Source organism: Acipenser ruthenus, unplaced genomic scaffold, assembly GCF_902713425.1.
Source record: "Acipenser ruthenus unplaced genomic scaffold, fAciRut3.2 maternal haplotype, whole genome shotgun sequence".
In the NCBI taxonomy this organism is placed as follows: Eukaryota; Metazoa; Chordata; class Actinopteri; order Acipenseriformes; family Acipenseridae; genus Acipenser; species Acipenser ruthenus.
In genome coordinates this window covers 7501-30862 of record NW_026708499.1, presented here as the reverse complement: position 1 = coordinate 30862, position 23362 = coordinate 7501, and the positions used below count along the sequence as shown (strand labels likewise).

Genomic DNA, 23362 nt, shown 5'->3' with positions numbered 1-23362 from the left:
ACACATCTGAGCTTGTTAGCTAGACACACTGGGGGCTGATCAAGCTGGTAGCAGTGAAACCTGGACTGGATCACACTGCTGTGCGATAGGAGTCTGATTCCCAGCCCTGAAAGATGATTTTTTCTTTAAAAAGATCACATTCTTTACACTTTGGCTTAGTAGTTTCAATTTTTTTTTTCACATTTTATTTGGGTGTTTATAAGTTTACAATAAATAGTTAAAACAAACAAATTATTGACAAGTAAAAATTAAATTGTATTATTGTTAAGAGAAAACAAAACAATTATAAATTCCTTAGTGTTTATGTACCTGTACACACAGCTAATTTACCAAGGGTAACTTTAACATATAGAGCTATAAAAAACACACAATTTAATAGCAAACGTTTCCACTAGAAGTCTCTCAGTGTCTTCCAGTGGAAACGTTTGCCATTGAATTTACACTGAAGACCCTGAGAGAGACTTCTAGCGGAAACGTTTGCCGTTGAATTTACACTGAAGACACTGAGAAGGGCTTCTAGTGGAAACGTTTGCCATTGAATTTACACTGAAGACACAGAGAGACTTCTAGTGGAAACGTTTGCCGTTGAATTTACACTGAAGACGCCGAGAGAGACTTCTAGTGGAAACGTTTGCCATTGAATTTACACTGAAGACGCTGAGAGAGACTTCTAGTGGAAACGTTTGCCATTGAATTTACACTGAAGACGCTGAGAGAGACTTCTAGTGGAAACGTTTGCCGTTGAATTTACACTGAAGACGCTGAGAGAGACTTCTAGTGGCAACGTTTGCCATTGAATTTACACTGAAGACACTGAGAGAGACTTCTAGTGGAAACGTTTGCCGTTGAATTTACACTGAAGACGCCGAGAGAGACTTCTAGTGGAAACGTTTGCCATTGAATTTACACTGAAGACGCTGAGAGAGACTTCTAGTGGCAACGTTTGTCGTTGAATTTACACTGAAGTCTCTCTCAGTGTTTGAAGTTTCTGAGCTAATCATAGGGAAGTTTACTGTATGTAACCCAAGACTTAACAGGGTCAATACTTACGAGGGGGGGGGGAAACACAACTAGACAGACAGAACTACATCCTAGATTTAAAACACCTGATTAGAATTGACACAGGCAGCGTGAGGAATCAAAGAGAAACACCAACACTGATCAACTGTGTCGGGTTCCTGGTCGTGGTTTTTGTTCATTTTGGTTAAACGAGCCCCTCTCCCTATCCCTGGACAGACAGTCGGACGGACGGACTCTCTCCTTTCAGACACAAACACACAGTGAATACCCCTTCCTTCCCTCACACCCCCCCCCCCCAGCAGCTCTCCTCCCTCTCGGGGAGGTATTAGATCTCTACTTTCCCTCCCCCTCACCCCTTCTTTCTTTGCTCCCCTCCCCCTTTGCCCCAGCCCCTCCCCCTCTCTCCACTCTCCACTCCCCTCCCATCTCCATGCCCCCCCTTTGCCCCATCCCCTCCTCTCTACTCCCCTCCCATCTCCACTCCCCCTTTGCCCCAGCCCCTCCTCCTCTCCATACTCCCCTCCCATCTCCATGCCCCCTTTTGCCCCTCCCTCTACTCCCCTCCCTCCCCCTCTCTCTACTCCCCCTTTGCCCCAGCCCATCCTCCTTCTCTCTCTACTCCCCTCCCCCTCTCTCTCCACTCCCTTTGCCCCATCCCCTCCTCCTCCTCCTCTCTACTCCCCTCCCATCTCCACGCCCCCCTTCGCCCCAGCCCCTCCCCTCTTGCTCGGGGGCACCAGGTGCCCGGGCAGCTGCTCCGGCAGCTCGTACCCCTCCAGCTTCACCTTGATCAGGTGGTTGGCGAGGGCGAACTCCTCGTCGTCGAGGTAGCCGTCCTGGTCCACGTCCGCCAGCTTCCAGATCTTGCCCAGCACGGTGTTGGGCAGCTTGGACTTCACCATCTCCTTCTTGGCGCTGGCCCCGGAGACTTTGCCGTTGACGGGGGACAGCGTGTAGAAGATCTCATCGTAGTTGGGCTTGTCCTTCCCCACCACCCACTCCGCCTCGTCGATGCCCTCGCCGGCCCCCTCCCCGTACCCGTGGCCGAAGGGCCCGTTGGCGGTCCCTTCGAAGGCCCCGCCCTTCACGGCCTGGCTGGGCGTGGCCGCCTCTTCCTGGCGCACCTGAGTCATGAGGCGTGCGATGTCGTTCGCCAGCATGTCCTCCACCACCTGGAGAAGCTTCGGTTTTGAACCCTGGAACCGCGTGAAATCCTGAGAGGCCAGCAGCTCCTGAGAGAGGGGAGGGGAGAGAGAGCGGACCATTTCAGAGGGCTGGATCGCATCGATATCAGGGTCTAGCGCTGTATATTATAAAGACACTTCAGAGGGCTGGATCGCATCAATATCAGGGTCTAGCGCTGTATATTATAAAGACATTTCAGAGGGCTGGATCGCAGCAATATCAGGGTCTAGCGCTGTATATTATAAAGACATTTCAGAGGGCTGGATCGCATTACTATCAGGGTCTAGCGCTGTATATTATAAAGACATTTCAGAGGGCTGGATCGCATCGATATCGGGGTCTAGCGCTGTATATTATAAAGACATTTCAGAGGGCTGGATCGCATCAATATCAGGGTCTAGCGCTGTATATTATAAAGACATTTCAGAGGGCTGGATCGCAGCAATATCAGGGTCTAGCGCTGTATATTATAAAGACATTTCAGAGGGCTGGATCGCATTACTATCAGGGTCTAGCGCTGTATATTATAAAGACATTTCAGAGGGCTGGATCGCATCGATATCAGGGTCTAGCGCTGTATATTATAAAGACATTTCAGAGGGCTGGATCGCATCGATATCAGGGTCTAGCGCTGTATATTATAAAGACATTTCAGAGGGCTGGATAGTAATCTAGCTCACTCTCTGCTGACTTGGTATGGAGTCCTGCTTCTTTGTTTATCCCGTCAATATCGGTCACAGGATCTCGTTCATGCAAAACGAAAAACAGTGACGCTGCTGTTTTGCAAACACAGGTGTGTGACCGCTGAGCTAAGGGCACAGGGGCACCAGCTTAAAGTCTTGTAGCTCTGTGCATGTGTCAGTGTGTGTGTGTGTGTGTGTCTTGTAGCTCTGTGTATGTGTGTGTGTGTTGTAGCTCTCTGTGTGTGTGTGTGTGTGTGTGTGTGTGCGTGCGTGCGTGTATGTGTGTGTGTGTTGTAGCTCTGTGTGTGTGGTGTGTCAGTGTGTGTGCATGGGTGTCGTAGCTCTCTCTGTTTCGAGGCCCAGCAGCTCAGGGGTTCACCTGCATCTTCTTCAGGTTGGGGAAGTCTCCAGGAGAGACCTGGTGCTCCTTCTCAATCTTCAGGTAGATCTCCCCCAGGTTACTGATCAGCTCTTTCTTCTTGTTTTCCTTCCCAAACACATTGGGCATCTCCTTCTTCAGAGCGATGATGATGTAGGCGTGGACCTAGGGGGGGGGGGGGGGGGGGGGGTGGGTGGGCGGGGGAGCGCGAGAGAGAGAGAGAGGGGAGAGAGCGAGAGAGAGCGCGATTACTCATTTGTATGTATTACACATGCATATACATTTTGACAATTGCTTTGTGCAAAAATTAAAATCAATTTTAAAAAGTTGTACTGCTCAGTTTGATGTCTGGGTATGACAACCAGACTCCCATCGCACAGCAGTGTGATCCAGTCCAGGTTTCACTGCTACCAGCTTGATCAGCCCCCAGTGTGTCTAGCTAACAAGCTCAGGTGTGTCTAATTAAACTCCCAGTGAAACCAGGACTGGATCACACTGCTGTGCAGCGGGAGTCTCATTCCCAGCGCTGTGATGTCCGTCCGATTGCATCTGGCTCTCCTGGTTTAGGGAGGTCAGGGAACCCCTCTATGCAATTTATTTGCTGTAACTACATTACAGAGAGAGAGAGAGAGAGAGAGAGAGAGAGAGAGAGAGAGAGGAGATATAAAACAAACGAGCTCCTATTGGAAGTGACTCTGCAGCAGCAGCAGCAGCAGCAGTTGTTGATGAAGCAGAGTTCACCCTCCTAGACTCTGCAAGTCGCTTTGGATAAAAGCCTCCGATCATAAAAATCCTGACAGTGCAAAGTCACTGTACAGCCAGCGTGACTTTCCCTGGGCATCATAAACAGACGATTACCCTCGACAAGGTCAGAGATCCTTCCGAGATACAAACTTTCCATCGCCTGGCAAAGTCCGCCTCCCTGAGAGTCACTGCTGAGCGAGCAGACGTTTATAACCAGCTGGTGAGAAAACAGCTGAGCAAATAAAAAAATAACTAACTAAAGCTACAACTGACAGGAGTGACGTGTCGCCTCCGTACGCATAATCAGAGCTACTGGATTGATTTTTTTATTGATAATAATATTTGTTTATTTAGCAGACACCTTTATCCAAGGCTTACAGAGACCAGGGTGTGTGAACTATGCATCAGCTGCAGAGTCACTTACAACTACATCTCACCCGAAAGACGGAGCACAAGGAGGTGAAGTGACTTGCTCAGGGTCACACAGTGAGTCAGTGGCTGAGGTGGGATTTGAACCGGGGACCTCCTGGTTACAAGCCCTTTTCTTTAACCACTGGACCACACAGCCTCCTGTTGGAGGCTATTGTTAGGGTCAGGGGGTACAGGAGCTTGGTTCGAGGGGTGCGGGGGTTCATATGTGTTGCAACAACTGTTTACGCAAGGTGTTTGTATTGTTTTAATTAATTATTATTATTTATTTTTTTCACATTGACCACTTTAAAACATTTTTAAATTTCATTCCCTGCCTTAAGATGGCTTCCCATGTACCCGCACGGCCCTCTCAGAACTACATTTCCCATCATCCTCCTCCTGCTCACTGGTAAATCCATCTCAGTTACGTGAGCAGGAGGAGGATGATGGAAAATGTAGTTCTGCATTTAATCCTGTACTTCAGAATATTGTAATCTGCCAAGTGTTTAACCTGTAGTATTTTGTACTTAATCATATCCTGATGTAACTATCACTATTTAATCATATCCTGATGTAACTATCACTATTACCTGCTGTATTATTGAATTGTGGTTTGTCACACTTGAACAAAAATTATTGTATTTCTTGCTCTTATTGTATGACTTGTATTGTAACACTTGAATGTATTTGTATTTGCTTGCGATTGTAAGTCGCCCTGGATAAGGGCGTCTGCTAAGAAATAAATAATAATAATAATAATAATAATGAGAGGGTCGTGCGGGTACATGGGAAGCCATCTTGAGGCAGGGAATGAAATTTAAAAATGTTTTAAGAAGTGGTCAAAATGTAAAAATTAATTCAAAACACACACACACCTTACTTACACGCTTGTAGCAACACACGTGAACACGCAACACAACACAATAAAAAGGCCCCTGTGTACCCTTTCAGCGGCGGTTTTGCGATGGAGAAGGGGTTAGGGTTTTGGGGGGGGGGGGGGGGGTACCTTGGCCAGCCGCGCCCTCTTGATCAGGTCGTTGAGTTTGCGCAGGGCTGCGTTTCGGGGCAGCCCCTGGATGTCCTTGAACAGGTCCTGCTCCTCGGCCTCGAACAGCTTGCGATTGTCGGGCTTGAGGAGGGGCTGGGACCAGAAGGACCCGATGTAGACGCGCACCACCTCCGGCGTGTTGATGATCTTGCCCAGCGACCACATGAGGGCGCCGTACACCCGCATCAGCTGCTGCGTCTCGATCTGGTCCGCCTTGTTCAGCACCACCCGGATCTTGTCCTCGTGGTTCTTCAGGGCCCGGATCACCTCGGAGAACTCGTCGGAGATGTCCAGCTTGTGGGCGTCGAAGAGGAGGATGATCCGGTCCACCCGCTCGGCGAACCACTCCAGAACCGCAGCGAAGTCATAGCCTTGAGAGAGGAGAGGAGAGGAGAGAGGAGGAGAGAGGAGGGGAAGAGGGGGAGAGAGAGAGGGAGAGAGAGAGAGAGAGAGAGAGAGAAGGGTTTATAATGGGCTTCATAGGAGCAGTAACAGGGTTGGGAAGAAGACTCCCATTGCACAAAATTTGATCAGTTCTTGGTTTCACTGAGTTTAAAGACACACCTGAGCTTGTTAGCTATACACACTGGGGGCTGATCAAGATGGTAGCAGTAAAACCTGGACTGGATCACACTGCTTGACTCTGTCTCTTCTAGTTTCAATAATAACACTGATGAAGGCACTGGAGCCCAAACGCTGGTCTGCTTGACTCGGTCTCTTCTAGTTTCAATAATAACACTGATGAAGGCACTGGAGCCCAAACGCTGGTCTGCTTGACTCGGTCTCTTCTAGTTTCAATAATCACACTGATGAAGGCACTGGAGCCCAAACGCTGGTCTGCTTGACTCGGTCGCTTCTAGTTTCAATAATCACACTGATGAAGGCACTGGAGCCCAAACGCTGGTCTGCTTGACTCGGTCTCTTCTAGTTTCAATAATCACACTGATGAAGGCACTGGAGCCCAAACGCTGGTCTGCTTGACTCGGTCTCTTCTAGTTTCAGAGACCAGAAATTGTTGAATTCTTTCAATACTGCAAAGCTGTATAGAGGTCAACTCTCAACACTGCAGAGCGCTCTAGTAGTGTGTGTATATATATATATATTATTTATTTTCTGCTGATAAAAGGACCTTTTTCCTGTAAACTGTTATTTCAACAGCATACAGCATATCTGTGCGTGTGTGCATGTGTGTGCGTGCGAGTGTGAGTGTGCATGTCTCAGTGTGTGTGTAGAGCCTGAGAAGGAAGTGGATTTCTCTTGCACACACAGAGCTGAGATTCTCTCATGAATTTCTTCACAGTTTTACGGTCACCAGGGCTCTGCTGATAAAAGGTTTCACAATCACTTCAACACGAAGACACCACGACAGAGTCTTGCAGCCTCGGTTTTCTGTTTTTTCACAATGCAGGGCTTGTCCCTCAGTTGACCTCCCCTCGCAGTTTCCTGTGCGCCGCAGGACAAAAGAGAAACACAGCCAAGGAGAAATCCTCCAGCTCAAGATTTCTATTCACTGCAGCCTGGGAGGGGAGGGCAGGAGAGCAGAGGAGAGAGGAGGGGAGCAGAGGGGAGAGAAGGGTAGCAGAGGGGAGGGCAGGAGAGCAGAGGGGAGGGGGAAGTCAGCTAGCCGTGTGTGTTGTGTTTTGAGAAAAAATATTTTGACAAACCGTGCTTGAAATGTAATGTATTGACTTGCAAAACCTTTAGTAAAAGCTTCCCTATGTTTTACCACACCTCTCTGTGCTTTACAATGCTTCCCTATGCTTTACCAGACCTCCCTATGCTTTACCAGACCTCTCTGTGCTTTACAATGCTTCCCTATGCTTTACCAGACCTCCCTATGCTTTACCAGACCTCTCTGTGCTTTACAATGCTTCCCTATGCTTTACCAGACCTCTCTGTGCTTTACAATGCTTCCCTATGCTTTACTAGACCTCTCTGTGCTTTACAATGCTTGCCTATGCTTCCCCATCCCTCTCTGTGCTTCACAATGCTTCCCTATGCTTTACCAGACCTCTCTGTGCTTTACAATGCTTCCCTATGCTTTACCAGACCTCTCTGTGCTTCACAATGCTTGCCTATGCTTCCCCATCCCTCTCTGTGCTTCACAATGCTTGCCTGTGCTTCACTGTGCTGTATCACACTGTGCTGTTACTCTGGTTTGCTCTCACAGGCCTCCGACAGTCAGCTGATCTGCGGTCACTTCAGAGTCAGGCCTGTCTTCCCTAGGCAGTGCTAACGAGGTCTCTCCGAGGCGAGACACACAGCGAACCCGCTAACAAACCCGCATCAAATTCAGAGTCCTTCCAACGCTGCTGTTCTGTCAGGGTTTGGATTCTAGTGGGGTCGGCAGGCTGTATTGAATTAGCTGCTCTCAGATCCACAGCACTGAGTTCTCTACACTAGACTGTATTGAATTAGCTGCTCTCAGATCCACAGCACTGAGTTCTCTACACTAGACTGTATTGAATTAGCTGCTCTCAGATCTCCAGTACAGCACTGAGTTCTCTATACTAGACTGTATTGAATTAGCTGGCTCTCAGATCCACAGCACTGAGTTCTCTACACTAGACTGTATTGAATTAGCTGCTCTCAGATCCACAGCACTGAGTTCTCTATACTAGACTGTATTGAATTAGCTGCTCTCAGATCTCCAGTACAGCACTGAGTTCTCTATACTAGACTGTATTGAATTAGCTGGCTCTCAGATCCACAGCACTGAGTTCTCTACACTAGACTGTATTGAATTAGCTGCTCTCAGATCTCCAGTACAGCACTGAGTTCTCTATACTAGACTGTATTGAATTAGCTGGCTCTCAGATCCACAGCACTGAGTTCTCTATACTAGACTGTATTGAATTAGCTGCTCTCAGATCCCCAGTACAGCACTGAGTTCTCTATACTAGACTGTATTGAATTAGCTGCTCTCAGATCCCCAGTACAGCACTGAGTTCTCTACACTAGACTGTATTGAATTAGCTGCTCTCAGATCCACAGCACTGAGTTCTCTACACTAGACTGTATTGAATTAGCTGCTCTCAGATCCACAGCACTGAGTTCTCTACACTAGACTGTATTGAATTAGCTGCTCTCAGATCCACAGCACTGAGTTCTCTACACTAGACTGTATTGAATTAGCTGCTCTCAGATCCACAGCACTGAGTTCTCTACACTAGACTGTATTGAATTAGCTGCTCTCAGATCCACAGCACTGAGTTCTCTACACTAGACTGTATTGAATTAGCTGCTCTCAGATCCACAGCACTGAGTTCTCTACACTAGACTGTATTGAATTAGCTGCTCTCAGATCCACAGCACTGAGTTCTCTATACTAGACTGTATTGAATTAGCTGCTCTCAGATCCCCAGTACAGCACTGAGTTCTCTACACTAGACTGTATTGAATTAGCTGCTCTCAGATCCACAGCACTGAGTTCTCTACACTAGACTGTATTGAATTAGCTGCTCTCAGATCCACAGCACTGAGTTCTCTACACTAGACTGTATTGAATTAGCTGGCTCTCAGATCCACAGCACTGAGTTCTCTACACTAGACTGTATTGAATTAGCTGCTCTCAGATCCACAGCACTGAGTTCTCTATACTAGACTGTATTGAATTAGCTGCTCTCAGATCCACAGCACTGAGTTCTCTATACTAGACTGTATTGAATTAGCTGCTCTCAGATCTCCAGTACAGCACTGAGTTCTCTACACTAGACTGTATTGAATTAGCTGCTCTCAGATCTCCAGTACAGCACTGAGTTCTCTACACTAGACTGTATTGAATTAGCTGCTCTCAGATCCCCAGTACAGCACTGTGTTCTCTATACTAGACTGTATTGAATTAGCTGCTCTCAGATCCACAGCACTGTGTTCTCTATACTAGACTGTATTGAATTAGCTGCTCTCAGATCCCCAGTACAGCACTGAGTTCTCTATACTAGACTGTATTGAATTAGCTGCTCTCAGATCCACAGCACTGAGTTCTCTACACTAGACTGTATTGAATTAGCTGCTCTCAGATCCACAGCACTGAGTTCTCTATACTAGACTGTATTGAATTAGCTGCTCTCAGATCCACAGCACTGAGTTCTCTACACTAGACTGTATTGAATTGGCTGCTCTCAGATCCCCAGTACAGCACTGAGTTCTCTATACTAGACTGTATTGAATTAGCTGCTCTCAGATCCCCAGTACAGCACTGAGTTCTCTATACTAGACTATATTGAATTAGCTGCTCTCAGATCCCCAGTACAGCACTGAGTTCTCTACACTAGACTGTATTGAATTAGCTGCTCTCAGATCCCCAGTACAGCACTGAGTTCTCTATACTAGACTGTATTGAATTAGCTGCTCTCAGATCCACAGCACTGAGTTCTCTACACTAGACTGTGTTATAATCTTCAGTTATAAATCTCACTGTAATGAACTGTTAACAGTGTAGAGGGGTTATGTCTATAAAGATAGTGGGGCTGTAGATTAAACAGAGAGAAAGCGAAAGCAAGCGAGCGAGAGAGAGAGAGAGAGAGAGCGAGAGAGAGCGAGCGAGCGAGCGAGCGAGCGAGCGAGCGAGCGAGAGAGAGAGAGAGAGAGAGAGAGAGAGAGAGAGAGAGAGAGAGAGAGCAAACGAGCGAGAGAGAGCGAGAGAGAGAGAGAGAGAGTAATGTTCCACTCGCTCAGCGCTGGCTCTCATGCTGGGTTTTGTTTCCAGGTTGAATCACATCCTTCCCTGCAGCTCCCTCTGCATTATCTCTCAACACACGGCTTCCTGAGCAACACGGGATCAAGAGGTGGAGCACGAAGCAAAGGGGCCCTCACCCACGAGAGAGAGAGAGAAAGAAAGTGTGTGTCTGCGAGGGTCTGTCACACAGAGACGAGAGAACGAAACACGCTCTCAACACGATCACAGGGAGACGCACCCCACACTTAGAAACATATTATAAGAGACACAGACACACCACAGACTAGCTGATATAAAACTGAGGTACAGGGAGAGGGGAGAGGGAGGAGGGAGGGTCTGTCACACAGAGACGAGAGAACGAAACACACTCTCAACACGATCACAGGGAGACGCACCCCACACTTAGAAACATATTATAAGAGACAGACACACCACAGACTAGCTGATATAAAACTGAGGTACAGGGAGAGGGGAGAGGGGAGAGGGAGGAGGGAGGGTCTGTCACACAGAGACTAGAGAACGAAACACACTCTCAACACGATCACAGGGAGACGCACCCCACACTTAGAAGCATATTATAAGAGACACAGACACACCACAGACTAGCTGATATAAAATCTCTCTCTCGACTCAAAGCTCACAGAGAAATAATAATAATACTAATAATGAGAACTTTGAACAAAGAAACTAGTCTTGTTTTTCACATTTAAAAAAATAAATAATGTTTTTAATTAAAAACCAACCAGCGAGGGCTGGGAATCAGACTCCTATCGCACAGCAGTGTGATCCAGTCCAGGTTTTACTGCTACCAGCTTGATCAGCCCCCAGTGTGTCTAGCTAACAAGCTCAGGTGTGTCTGATTATTAAACTCCCAGTGAAAGCAGGACTGGATCACGCTGCTGTGCAGCGGGAGTCTCGCTCCCAGCCCGGAGTTTGATCCGATCCCTACCTCGGCTGAGCCTCTGCTTCTCTCCGGACAGAATTCCCGGCGTGTCGATTATGCTGATGCTTTCCAGGACCGGATTGGGAAGCTGAGCGCACATAAACCTGGGACAGAAACAAAACTAATTCAAAAACACGCAACAGAAAAAAATGCAACGTTTCAATTAGTTTTATTTATATAGCGCCTTTCACACCCCGACAAAAAATAAATCAAACTAGATAATTTCAATAAGAACCACACAAATAAATATGTTTAGATAGATTGGAGCGAGACTCCCGCTGCACAGCAGTGTGATCCAGTCCTGGTTTCACTGGGAGTTTAATAATCAGACACACCTGAGCTTGTTAGCTAGACACACTGGGGGGCTGATCAAGCTGGTAGCAGTGAAACCTGGACTGGATCACACTGCTGTGCGATGGGAGTCTGATTGCCAGCCCTGCACACACACACACACACACACACACAGAATCAGACAAGCACACTCACTGCATTACTGAACAGGACAGCATGGGATTTTTGTAACAGGACTCTGCATCACACAAACATCATGCAAAAATCTACTGACAGGAAGCACAAAACACGCCATCACAGGCTGACTAGTATTCATGAAGAAATCTCTGCTTCCTTTTTATTTTATTGTTCTCTTATTTCGGCTTTCCACTGTTCTTTATACAAACCGAGATGAAAGGGAGAATTGTTAAGAGAAAAAATAAATAAATAAAATCACACAGAGAGCGCGCTGAGCAATGCAACAAGCAACAGCACAGGCCAGCTGAGTTTCAACATCTCTGAAAACAGCATGTCTGTGTTCATGCATACAACAGAACGAATACATAACACTAGACTTCACTGAGGGGAGCTCTGAACCCCAGGACTGGGTGCAGCAGCAGCAGCAGCAGGGCTAGTGTGAGTTTGTAACCCTGCTCAAACTCCTGGCTCCTGATCATTTCAATATTAATAATAATAATACTAGACTTCATTGAGGGGAGCTCTGAACCCCAGGACTGGGTGCAGCAGCAGCAGCAGGGCTAGTGTGAGTTTGTAACCCTGCTCAAACTCCTGGCTCCTGATCATTTCAATATTAATAATAATAATACTAGACTTCATTGAGGGGAGCTCTGAACCCCAGGACTGGGTGCAGCAGCAGCAGCAGCAGGGCTAGTGTGAGTTTGTAGTTTTAACAGAGTGGAAATGTGTGCAGTGTGTCTAGTGGGACAAAGGGATCTGGGTTTCACTTTGGAAGGGAGCCCAGCGAAGGCACACCCAACACTGCTGTGCAGAGCACAATGCAAGAGCAACCATGGACTGCAAAATAACTGGACTGCGGACACACACACACACACACACGCACACACACACACGCACACTCACAGAGAGTGGTGAGGGGATATCAGGACACGTTGTTGATGCTGAATCACTGGGATCAAACTGCTCTGTGTGTCTCTCTCTGTATCTCTGTCTGTGTCTGTGATTCTCTGTCGCTCTCTATCTCTCTGTATCTCACTCTGTGTCTGTGTGTGTCTATCCCTGTGTGTCTCTCTGTATCTCTGTCTGTGTCTGTGATTCTCTGTCGCTCTCTATCTCTCTGTATCTCTGTGTGTGTGTGTGTGTGTCTATCCCTGTGTGTCTCTCTCTGTATCTCTGTCTGTGTGTGTGATTCTCTGTCGCTCTCTATCTCTCTGTATCTCTGTGTGTCTGTGTGTGTCTATCCCTGTGTGTATATATCTCTCTGTATCTCTGTCTGTGTGTGTCTATCCCTGTGTGTATATATCTCTCTGTATCTCTGTCTGTGTCTGTGTGTGTCTATCTCCTGTGTGTATGTGTGTCTATCTCTCTGTATCTCTGTCTGTGTGTGTATATATCTCTCTGTATCTCTGTCTGTGTCTGTGTGTGTCTATCCCTGTGTGTATGTGTGTCGATCTCTCTGTATCTCTGTCTGTGTGTGTCTATCCCTGTGTGTATATATCTCTCTGTATCTCTGTCTGTGTCTGTGTGTGTCTATCCCTGTGTGTATGTGTGTCTATCTCTCTGTATCTGTCTGTGTGTGTCTATCCCTGTGTGTATATCTCTCTGTATCTCTGTCTGTGTGTGTCTATCCCTGTGTGTATGTGTGTCTCTCTCTCTGTATCTCTGTCTGTGTGTGTCTATCCCTGTGTGTATATATCTCTCTGTATCTCTGTCTGTGTCTGTGTGTGTCTATCCCTGTGTGTATGTGTGTCTCTCTCTCTGTATCTCTGTCTGTGTGTGTCTATCCCTGTGTGTATATCTCTCTGTATCTCTGTCTGTGTCTGTGTGCGTCTCTGTCTCTGTCTCTATCTGTGTGTGTGCGTGGGTCCTGTTTCTATGAATGATCACTTCACAAACTCCTCTCTCAGAATTCCCTGGGCCGGTACATTCCCATATATTTTGGGAAGCCCCGGTTTTTCCGGGAGGCAGTCGAGCAGCAGAAATCCCCGGTCTGAAACCGGACACCTCGGGGATCAGATAAGAAACCGGTCGGCACGCTTTCACTTTCACTCGAGTTTCGAAGAAAAGTACATTCGAACAGAGGTCACCTCGAAGGCAGAGCGAAACTCAGCCTGAAGCAGGTCCTGTGAGCGGGCAAAACACACGCCCAGATAGGGGCAAAATAACAGGGAGCTTACTGTGAACCACCCGACCCAAACAGCCAGCTCTCTGGGGTGTGAAACACATAAACTGTGTGTGTCTGTCGATCTGTCTCACACGAGCCCTGCTGCTGCACCCAGTCCTGGGGTTCAGAGCTCCCCTCAATGAAGTCTAGTATTATTATTATTATTATTAATATTGAAATGATCAAGAGCCAGGAGTTTGAGCAGGGTTACAAACTCACACTAGCCCTCCTGCTGCTGCTGCTGCACCCAGTCCTGGGGTTCAGAGCTCCCCTCAATGAAGTCTAGTATTATTATTATTATTAATATTGAAATGATCAGGAGCCAGGAGTTTGAGCAGGGTTACAAACTCACACTAGCCCTGCTGCTGCTGCTGCACCCAGTCCTGGGGTTCAGGGCTCCCCTCAATGAAGTCTAGTATTATTATTATTAATATTGAAATGATCAGGAGCCAGGAGTTTGAGCAGGGTTACAAACTCACACTAGCCCTGCTGCTGCTGCACCCAGTCCTGGGGTTCAGAGCTCCCCTCAATGAAGTCTAGTATTATTATTATTAATATTGAAATGATCAGGAGTCAGGAGTTTGAGCAGGGTTACAAACTCACACTAGCCCTGCTGCTGCTGCTGCTGCTGCACCCAGTCCTGGGGTTCAGAGCTCCCCTCAATGAAGTCTAGTATTATTATTATTAATATTGAAATGATCAGGAGCCAGGAGTTTGATGTTTTATAAATTGTAATGGAAGAATCATTTCCAGTGCATTTCAGGGTTGCTCTGCAGACAGCTGGTCTCTCATTGAAGGAAGGCGGTCTGGGTCATTGACTCAAGGCTATTTAAAACGACCCCTCCCTACTCCCGCGCCTCTCAAACAGTCTCTCCAGTGAAGTCAGTGTGTTTGTATCTTCTCTCCCTACAGTGGCAGTGCAGCATGCTTTCATCTGAAGAGCACAGCTTATCCATTCGTAACAACGACCCAGGCTACCAGCTTGATCAGCCCCCAGTGTGTCTAGCTAACAAGCTCAGGTGTGGCTGATTATTAAACTCCCAGTGAAACCAGGACTGGATCACACTGCTGTGCAGCCCCCCAGCTCAGCCACTGCTTACTCCCTGTGTGTGTGTGTGCGTGTGACCCTGAGCAAGTCACTTCACCTCCTTGTGCTCCGTCCTTCGGATGAGACGTCAAACAAACGAGCTCCTATTGGAAGTGACTCTGCAGCAGCAGCAGCAGCAGTTGTTGATGAAGCAGAGTTCACCCCCCCCCCCCCCCCCAGTCTCTGCGAGTCACTTTGGATAAAAGCGTCTGTTAAATCTCTCGTTTAGGGTTTAAACTTTTTCAAAAAAGTGTTCAATGTTATCCACTGTCAGAGACATGCATGCGATTGTGTGTGTGTGTGTTAAAATCTCTCTCTCTCACACACAGTCAGCTGTTTCTGCTCAGTGCCTCTCGACAGCTGCCTGTTTTGCATTCCTAGTCCCTCTTTGCTCTGAGAGACACAGAGGCAGCGACACACCCTCCCACCCTCCAAATACACACGAGAGGGGGAGGAAGAGACAGAGGGACCTCCATCGGTGTGTTTGAATGGAAAACAAATTAATAAAATCAAACAGTTGCCCAAACAGCCAGCTCTCTGGGGTGTGAAACACATAAACTCCCAGTCCCTCCTCAGCTCCGCTAGAGCCACACTGCCTCCCTCCCAGTCCCTCCTCAGCTCCACTAGAGCCACACTGCTTCCCTCCCTCCCAGTCCCTCCTCAGCTCCGCTAGAGCCACACTGCCTCCCTCCCAGTCCCTCCTCAGCTCCACTAGAGCCACACTGCCTCCCTCCCAGTTCCTCCTCAGCTCCGCTAGAGCCACACTGCTTCCCTCCCTCCCAGTTCCTCCTCAGCTCCGCTAGAGCCACACTGCCTCCCTCCCAGTCCCTCCTCAGCTCCACTAGAGCCACACTGCCTCCCTCCCAGTCCCTCCTCAGCTCCGCTAGAGCCACACTGCCTCCCTCCCAGTCCCTCCTCAGCTCCACTAGAGCCACACTGCCTCCCTCCCAGTCCCTCCTCAGCTCCACTAGAGCCACACTGCCTCCCTCCCTCCCAGTCCCTCCTCAGCTCCACTAGAGCCACACTGCCTCCCAGTCCCTCCTCAGCTCAAAACCACTAGAGCCACACTGCCTCCCAGTCCCTCCTCAGCTCAAAACCACTAGAGCCACACTGCCTCCCAGTCCCTCCTCAGCTCAAAACCACTAGAGCCACACTGCCTCCCAGTCCCTCCTCAGCTCAAAACCACTAGAGCCACACTGCCTCCCAGTCCCTCCTCAGCTCAAAACCACTAGAGCCACACTGCCTCCCAGTCCCTCCTCAGCTCAAAACCACTAGAGCCACACTGCCTCCCAGTCCCTCCTCAGCTCAAAACCACTAGAGCCACACTGCCTCCCAGTCCCTCCTCAGCTCAAAACCACTAGAGCCACACTGCCTCCCAGTCCCTCCTCAGCTCAAAACCACTAGAGCCACACTGCCTCCTAGTCCCTCCTCCGCTCAAAACCACTAGAGCCACACTGCCTCCTAGTCCCTCCTCCGCTCAAAACCACTAGAGCCACACTGCCTCCTAGTCCCTCCTCCGCTCAAAACCACTAGAGCCACACTGCCTCCTAGTCCCTCCTCAGCTCAAAACCACTAGAGCCACACTGCCTCCCAGTCCCTCCTCCGCTCAAAACCACTAGAGCCACACTGCCTCCTAGTCCCTCCTCCGCTCAAAACCACTAGAGCCACACTGCCTCCTAGTCCCTCCTCAGCTCAAAACCACTAGAGCCACACTGCCTCCTAGTCCCTCCTCAGCTCCACTAGAGCCACACTGCCTCCCAGTCCCTCCTCAGCTCCACTAGAGCCACACTGCCTCCTAGTCCCTCCTCAGCTTCGCTAGAGCTACACTGCCTCCCAGTCCCTCCTCCGCTCAAAACCACTAGAGCCACACTGCCTCCCAGTCCCTCCTCAGCTCCGCTAGAGCCACACTGCCTCCCTCCCAGTCCCTCCTCAGCTCCACTAGAGCCACACTGCCTCCCTCCCAGTCCCTCCTCAGCTCCACTAGAGCCACACTGCCTCCCTCCCAGTCCCTCCTCAGCTCCACTAGAGCCACACTGCCTCCCTCCCTCCCAGTCCCTCCTCAGCTCCACTAGAGCCACACTGCCTCCCAGTCCCTCCTCAGCTCAAACCACTAGAGCCACACTGCCTCCCAGTCCCTCCTCAGCTCAAAACCACTAGTGCCACACTGCTTCCCCCTGCTCAAACAATATCAAAAATAAATACTTGCGGTAACAAATCAACGACATTGTATTTTTGTAAAACACACGCTCCTATTTATAAATCTTCTTGTTAGCCACAGCGGGTTTGGCGGTTTTGTAACAGGGCTTTTTGAAGCACACAGTCCCAAGTGTAGAAGTCGACACTTATCATCGATATGCCGCCGTCAGCAGATTCTCAGAAATAAAAACTTAAAGAGAGAGAGACACACAGACGGCAGTAAGTGGAATTCAACCCCAGGACGCAGCGTCTCCGTTAAAGACAGATCCGAGCTTAGAAAATATTGAACGGCGGGCCGGTCAGCGTGGGATCGCAGTTCAATTTGATGGGGCGTTGGCGATATTTTTAAGAGAACCTATTTATTTTTTCCACACCAGTACGGGACGGTCCCGACTCGTTTATTTAAAAAGGACCTTTTTTTTTGTCCGAAACTTACTGAAATAAAACTATATATTTTAAAATCACTTAAACCAAAAAAAAAATTATAAAAATCATATTTAAAGAACATAGTTTCCAAACGAGGAGGAGGCCCCCATTCAGCCCATCTTTGCTCGTTTGGTTGTTTAGTAGCCGATTGATCCCAGAATCAGCTTCTTGAAGGATCCCAATTTAATAAAAGCTGTTTTTAATTTGACAACGTTTAAAAAAAACTTAATTAAAACATTGTGGGATATTATCGACTCTTATTTAATCTGCGAGAACATAACTTTACAGTAAGACTCATTACAATGTAAATAAGGCGTTATAACGTATTAATAATAATAATAATAATAATAATAATAATAAGTAATTTAAACAAAAAACAAAACAGTGCGAGTACATAACGTTACAGTTTACAGTTTAAAAGAACGTGAATTAAATAAATATATATTTGTTGACCAAGATTTCTAACGCTCAGGACAATGTTATCTAAATAAACATTTGTTCGTTTGTTGTCTCCACAAACAAACAGACACAAACACAGAGAACCATTTATTTTTCAAAACAAAAAACACACCAGACACGAAACCCGTACCTGTTGAGGAAGGCGTTTCCAAACGCGTTGAGTTTTCTGAAGGGTTTTTTCGGGTCGACCACCAGCGCGTTGCCCGGCACGACCCCCTCCTGCTCGCCGTGCATGACCGCGATGAAGGAGTCCGTGGTCGGCTCCGGTCCGATCCGCATCCCGGGGAAGTCCTGCTCCATGAGGTGGCGGATGAAGGTGGTTTTCCCGGTCGAGTACTGCCCGACCAGCAGGACCATGGGTTTGTTGTCGAAGTCGGCGTCCTCCAGAGCCGGCGAGTGGAAGTCGTGGAAGCGGTAAGCCTCCTCCAGCGGGAGCAGCTTCGTGCGGTACAGCCGCTTCAGCCCGTCCGACACATTCTGCAACAACTCCGGCTCCTTTTTCCGCTTCGAGTCGGTGGACAAGCTGAACATGGCTTATATTTCTACCTAAAAAAAGGGGGGGGAAAGAGTCTTTTTCTGTGGTAAATGTGTTGCTAAAACGCGGAGTTTGGCTTACGGTTTGGTTTTGGTTTTTTTTTTTAATAAAAAACGACGGCGCCTCCCTTCGTGTTAAAATAAATAAATAAAATTCGTCCGTCTTTCTTCTCTACGCGTCTCCCTCACAGGCTGCGAAGGACTGAAGTGAGGAAAGTCCGGCCAGGCTGAAGTACGAAAGCGGCGTGCTACGTCATCAGTGAGGTCATGGATTTACTGGATTTCTCGCCGGCCATTTTGGGAAGGGCAAATATATACTGTGTGTGTATATATATATATATATATATATGAAATGAAAGTTTTTAGAACATCAAAAGAAGAACATATAAGAACATAAGAAAGTTTCCAAACGAGAGGAGGCCCCCATTCAGCCCATCTTTGCTCGTTTGGTTGTTAGTAGCTGATTGATCCCAGAATCTCATCAAGCAGCTTCTTGAAGGATCCCAGGGTGTCAGCTTCAAACAACATTACTGAGGAGTGTTTTGTTTTTTTAAAATGTACACAAAAAGTTTAAAAGATTTTTAAAACAAAAACTTTTAATACCTATATATATATAATTTATTTCTTAGCAGACGCCCCTTATCCAGGGCGACTTACAATTGTTACAAGATATCACATTATTTTTTACATACAATTCCTCATTTATACAGTTGGGTTTTTACTGGAGCAATCTAGGTAAAGTACCTTGCTCAAGGGTACAGCAGCAGTGTCCCCCCACCTGGGATTGAACCCACGACCCTCCGGTCAAGAGTCCAGAGCCCTAACCACTACTCCACACTGAGTCCAGAGCCCTGACCGCTACTCCACACTGAGTCCAGAGCCCTGACCGCTACTCCACACTGAGTCCAGAGCCCTGACCGCTACTCCACACTGAGTCCAGAGCCCTGACCGCTACTCCACACTGAGTCCAGAGCCCTGACCGCTACTCCACACTGAGTCCAGAGCCCTGACCACTACTCCACACTGAGTCCAGAGCCCTAATCACTACTCCACACTGAGTCCAGAGCCCTGACCACTACTCCACACTGCTGCACTCTATGTGCGTGCGTGCGTGCGTGCGTGTGTGTGTGTTGTTGCACAGCGTACAGCACCTTATAAACACCCCCGCCGGGTTGCGACAGGAATGGCTGTCATGTATTCGGTCATGAAACTTTTTCCTATGGATGTAAAATTGTTCCTTTTCCCAAATGTTGAAACTGTGACCGTGTTTACCACATAGGGCGTGTGAACGTGACCGTGGGGGCGGGAGAGAGGGGAGGGGGGGGGGGGGCGGTCGGGGGCTTAGGAGAGGGAGAAAGGGGGGGGGAGGGGGTCGGTGAGGGCTAGCAGCATTTTAATTTTATTTTTAGGTTTTTTTTAAACACGCCCACTAATTACAAATATCGAAACTGGAAGAGACTCAGTCGAGCAGACAGCAGTTTCGGCTGCAGTGGCTTCGTTAGTGTCATTATTGAGGTGAAAATGAGTCAGTTTTAAAAATGACGGGTGATTCCCAATTCGCCCCGCTACCGAAGCTCACAAACGCGTATCTGTTTGTTTGTCTGTTTGTCTGTTTGTTTGTTTGTTTGTTTGTTTGTTTGTGAGGGATTCCCGTGTCGCTGTCGTCATCTCAAAACGTCACTGTGAGAATGCGCGCGCATCTCCTGCTCTGACGCACACGGGAATTCTGGAACATTTCCGTTTCTGCAGCTCTGCATATTTCTAATGAGAGAAAAATCTCACCGCCTTTATTCAAACATTAAACATTAAAAACATCCCTTTTATAATGACTTGAGAAGATTTACAACTTTCAAATATATTCCCCCATGCTTTCTCCTCACATTCCCCCGCAGGAATGTGAGGATGTGTCGCTGATCCTGGCAGAGTGGAGAGGCTGACTGCACTGGAGTCCGGTTACAAGAGCCAGCCAGCCTATAAATACATGAGAGAGAGGGAGAGGGAGGGAGAGAGAGAGGGAGAGGGAGAGAGGGAGAAAGATAGAGGCAAGAGGGAGGGGAGAGAGATAGAGGGAGATAGGGAGAGGGGGGGAGAGATTCACCATACAACCATTGCCCTCTTTGTGTGTTAAAGCACTGTCATTGCAGAACCCCTGTCTCTGTTTGTCTGTCTGTCTGTCTGTATTACCATTTCAGAGCCCCTGTCTGTCTGTCTGTCTGTATTGTCCTTGCAGATCCTCTGTCTGTCTGTCTGTCTGTCTGTATTACCATTGCAGAGCCCCTGTCTCTGGTCAGTGTATAGGGCAGCTACAATGGGAAAGAAACGCTCCAAAGCACTTATCGTTTTTTCAAACTGTCAAAAACACTTTTTTTTTTTCAATTTCACCAAGTAAATATTTTTTCTGAACTTGTTGCCCAAGCGTACTGTTACAGCAGCCGAACACGTCACTGCGGGACAATAACGAGATGCCCGGAACTTTACTGACGTCTAGTGGCGAAGTGGCGCAATGTCACGCTGCCTGATGACATTCCATTACTACTGACACCCCCACGCTGTAGATTCACTCTCCCTGCGCAGCAGCACGTGTTAGCACCACCACATCCTGCCCCCCCCCCAAAATAAAATAAACAGACACACGCATAATTATAGAAATGTATGTAAAAGTTTATTGAAAAGTTTTCCATTAACTCTGAAACCAGGTTTACAAAATTGTTCAGTTTGCAGTTTCTCTTTCCTGACCATCTCGGTTTGAACGGTCTGCAGTGCAGCCTGTACGAACCAATCAGAGACCCCATTACTGCGTGTGCGTGTGTGTGCGTGCGTGCGTGTGTGTGTCAGTACGTGTGTGTCAATGTCTGTGTTTGTGTGTCTCGTTGTGTGTGTGTGTGTGTGTGTGTGCGTGTCTCGTTGTGTGTGTCAGTGTCTGTGTTTGTGTGTGTGTGTGTGTCTCGTTGTGTGTGTGTCAGTACGTGTGTGTCAGTGTCTGTGTGTGTGTGTGTGTGTGTGCGTGTGTCTCGTTGTGTGTGTGTGTCAGTACGTGTGTGTCAGTGTCTCTGTTTGTGTGTGTGTCTCGTTGTGTGTGTCAGTGTCTGTGTTTGTGTGTGTGTGTCTCGTGTGTGTGTCTCGTTGTGTGTGTGTCAGTACGTGTGTGTCAGTGTCTGTGTTTGTGTGTGTGTGTCTCAGTACGTGTGTGTCAGTGTTTGTGTGTGTGTCCCGCTATGTCTGTGTTGCAGTCAGAGAGGATCACGTCTCCGTGGCCTATAGAACTGACAGACAGACTTGCATTCTCACTGGCTGTCAATTCATAGGTCATAGTCCTGCGTCCCTTTCACCTGTGAGGAGAGAACTCTGCGTCCATCCGGCGTGCGGTCACTGCGAGGTCATTGCCCCCCTCCCCCACCCCCAGTCCCCCCTGCAGTGGTACGTCCCGGTAGGATGTCAGTGATGTCACACTGCAGATAACAGCACCCCCACTGGAATTCAACCAATCAACTTCCACATGGAGTTGCTGTTACATACAGAGAGCACCAGCGCCAGCGGAGAGCACCGCCACCCAGAGGCAAGCAGGAGAACTGCAGCCCGCTCCTCATCCACTGCAATAAAACACGAACAAATGAATTATGACGCAATTTTACTTTCATAAGTTGCTTATAGATTTAGTTGATGGCACACACACACACACACGCACACACACACACACACGCACACACACACACACACACACACGCACACACACACACACACACACACACACACACACACGCACACACACACACACGCACACACACACACGACCAAAGTCCAGTGTTTATATCGGTGTAGTTGTATAATTTATACTGTTGATTTGTGGCTAGCAACGGTAACTAGCTTTTTACCAGCTCTTATCTGCATGTTAATCTATAAACTCATATATAAATATAGAGATAGAGAGAGAGAGAGAGGGAGGGAGAGGGGGAGAGGGACGGGTGTGGATATCCAGCCTGTTACTCCTATGAGTCAGTTCTGTCAACACCTGCCTGTTTAAACAGGAAGCAGGATCTCTTCTATTAGTGTTGGCTGTTCCTAAACAGATCGCAATGCTCCACACTGTGCAGTTTCTTCCCCTCATGCTTTTTCCATCTTTTACCCTGGTTTGTTTTTTAATATACTTTACCACACCTCTCTGTGCTTTACAATGCTTCCCTGTGCTTTACCAGACCTCTCTGTGCTTTACAATGCTTCCCTATGCTTTACCACACCTCTCTGTGCTTTACAATGCTTCCCCATGCTTTACCAGACCTCTCTGTGCTTTACAATGCTTCCCTGTGCTTTACCAGACCTCTCTGTGCTTTACAATGCTTCCCTATGCTTTACCACACCTCTCTGTGCTTTACAATGCTTCCCTATGCTTTACCAGACCTCTCTGTGCTTTACAATGCTTCCCTATGCTTTACCACACCTCTCTGTGCTTTACAATGCTTCCCTATGCTTTACCAGACCTCTCTGTGCTTTACAATGCTTCCCTATGCTTTACCAGACCTCTCTGTGCTTTACAATGCTTCCCTGTGCTTTACCAGACCTCTCTGTGCTTTACAATGCTTCCCTATGCTTTACCAGACCTCTCTGTGCTTTACAATGCTTCCCTATGCTTTACCAGACCTCTCCGTGCTTTACAATGCTTCCCTATGCTTTCCCAGACCTCTCTGTGCTTTACAATGCTTCCCTATGCTTTACCAGACCTCTCTGTGCTTTACAATGCTTCCCTATGCTTTACCACACCTCTCTGTGCTTCACAATGCTTCCCTGTGCTTTACCAGACCTCTCTGTGCTTTACAATGCTTCCCTATGCTTTACCAGACCTCTCTGTGCTTTACAATGCTTCCCTATGCTTTACCAGACCTCTCTGTGCTTTACAATGCTTCCCTGTGCTTTACAAGACCTCTCTGTGCTTTACAATGCTT

The 23362-nt window shown here is 47.9% G+C and overlaps 1 protein-coding gene across 1 annotated transcript; it reads right to left on the bottom strand.

The window, feature by feature from the left end:
* Positions 1-1694: 1694 nt before the first annotated feature.
* LOC117970137 (EH domain-containing protein 1-like) lies at positions 1695-18640 on the bottom strand. Its single transcript, XM_059021217.1, has 5 exons — positions 18022-18640; positions 11098-11195; positions 5429-5841; positions 3268-3432; positions 1695-2252 (listed from the first exon to the last, which is right to left on the bottom strand). The coding sequence occupies exons 1-5, from the start codon at positions 18420-18422 to the stop codon at positions 1695-1697; spliced, it is 1635 nt and encodes a 544-aa protein (XP_058877200.1). The 5' UTR covers positions 18423-18640.
* Between the last annotated feature and the right edge of the window lie 4722 nt (positions 18641-23362).

Bases quoted from the DNA above. Each gene is read 5' to 3' on its own strand.
- LOC117970137 (XM_059021217.1), bottom strand. From the start codon at position 18,422: ATGTTCAGCTTGTCCACCGACTCGAAGCGGAAAAAGGAGCCGGAGTTG. The intron at 5,842-11,097 runs GTAGGGATCGGA...TCCTCTCTCAAG, and splicing joins GAAGCAGAGGCTCAGCCGAG to GCTATGACTTCGCTGCGGTT. The intron at 3,433-5,428 runs GTACCCCCCCCC...CCCCCCCCCTAG, and splicing joins AGAGGGCGCGGCTGGCCAAG to GTCCACGCCTACATCATCAT.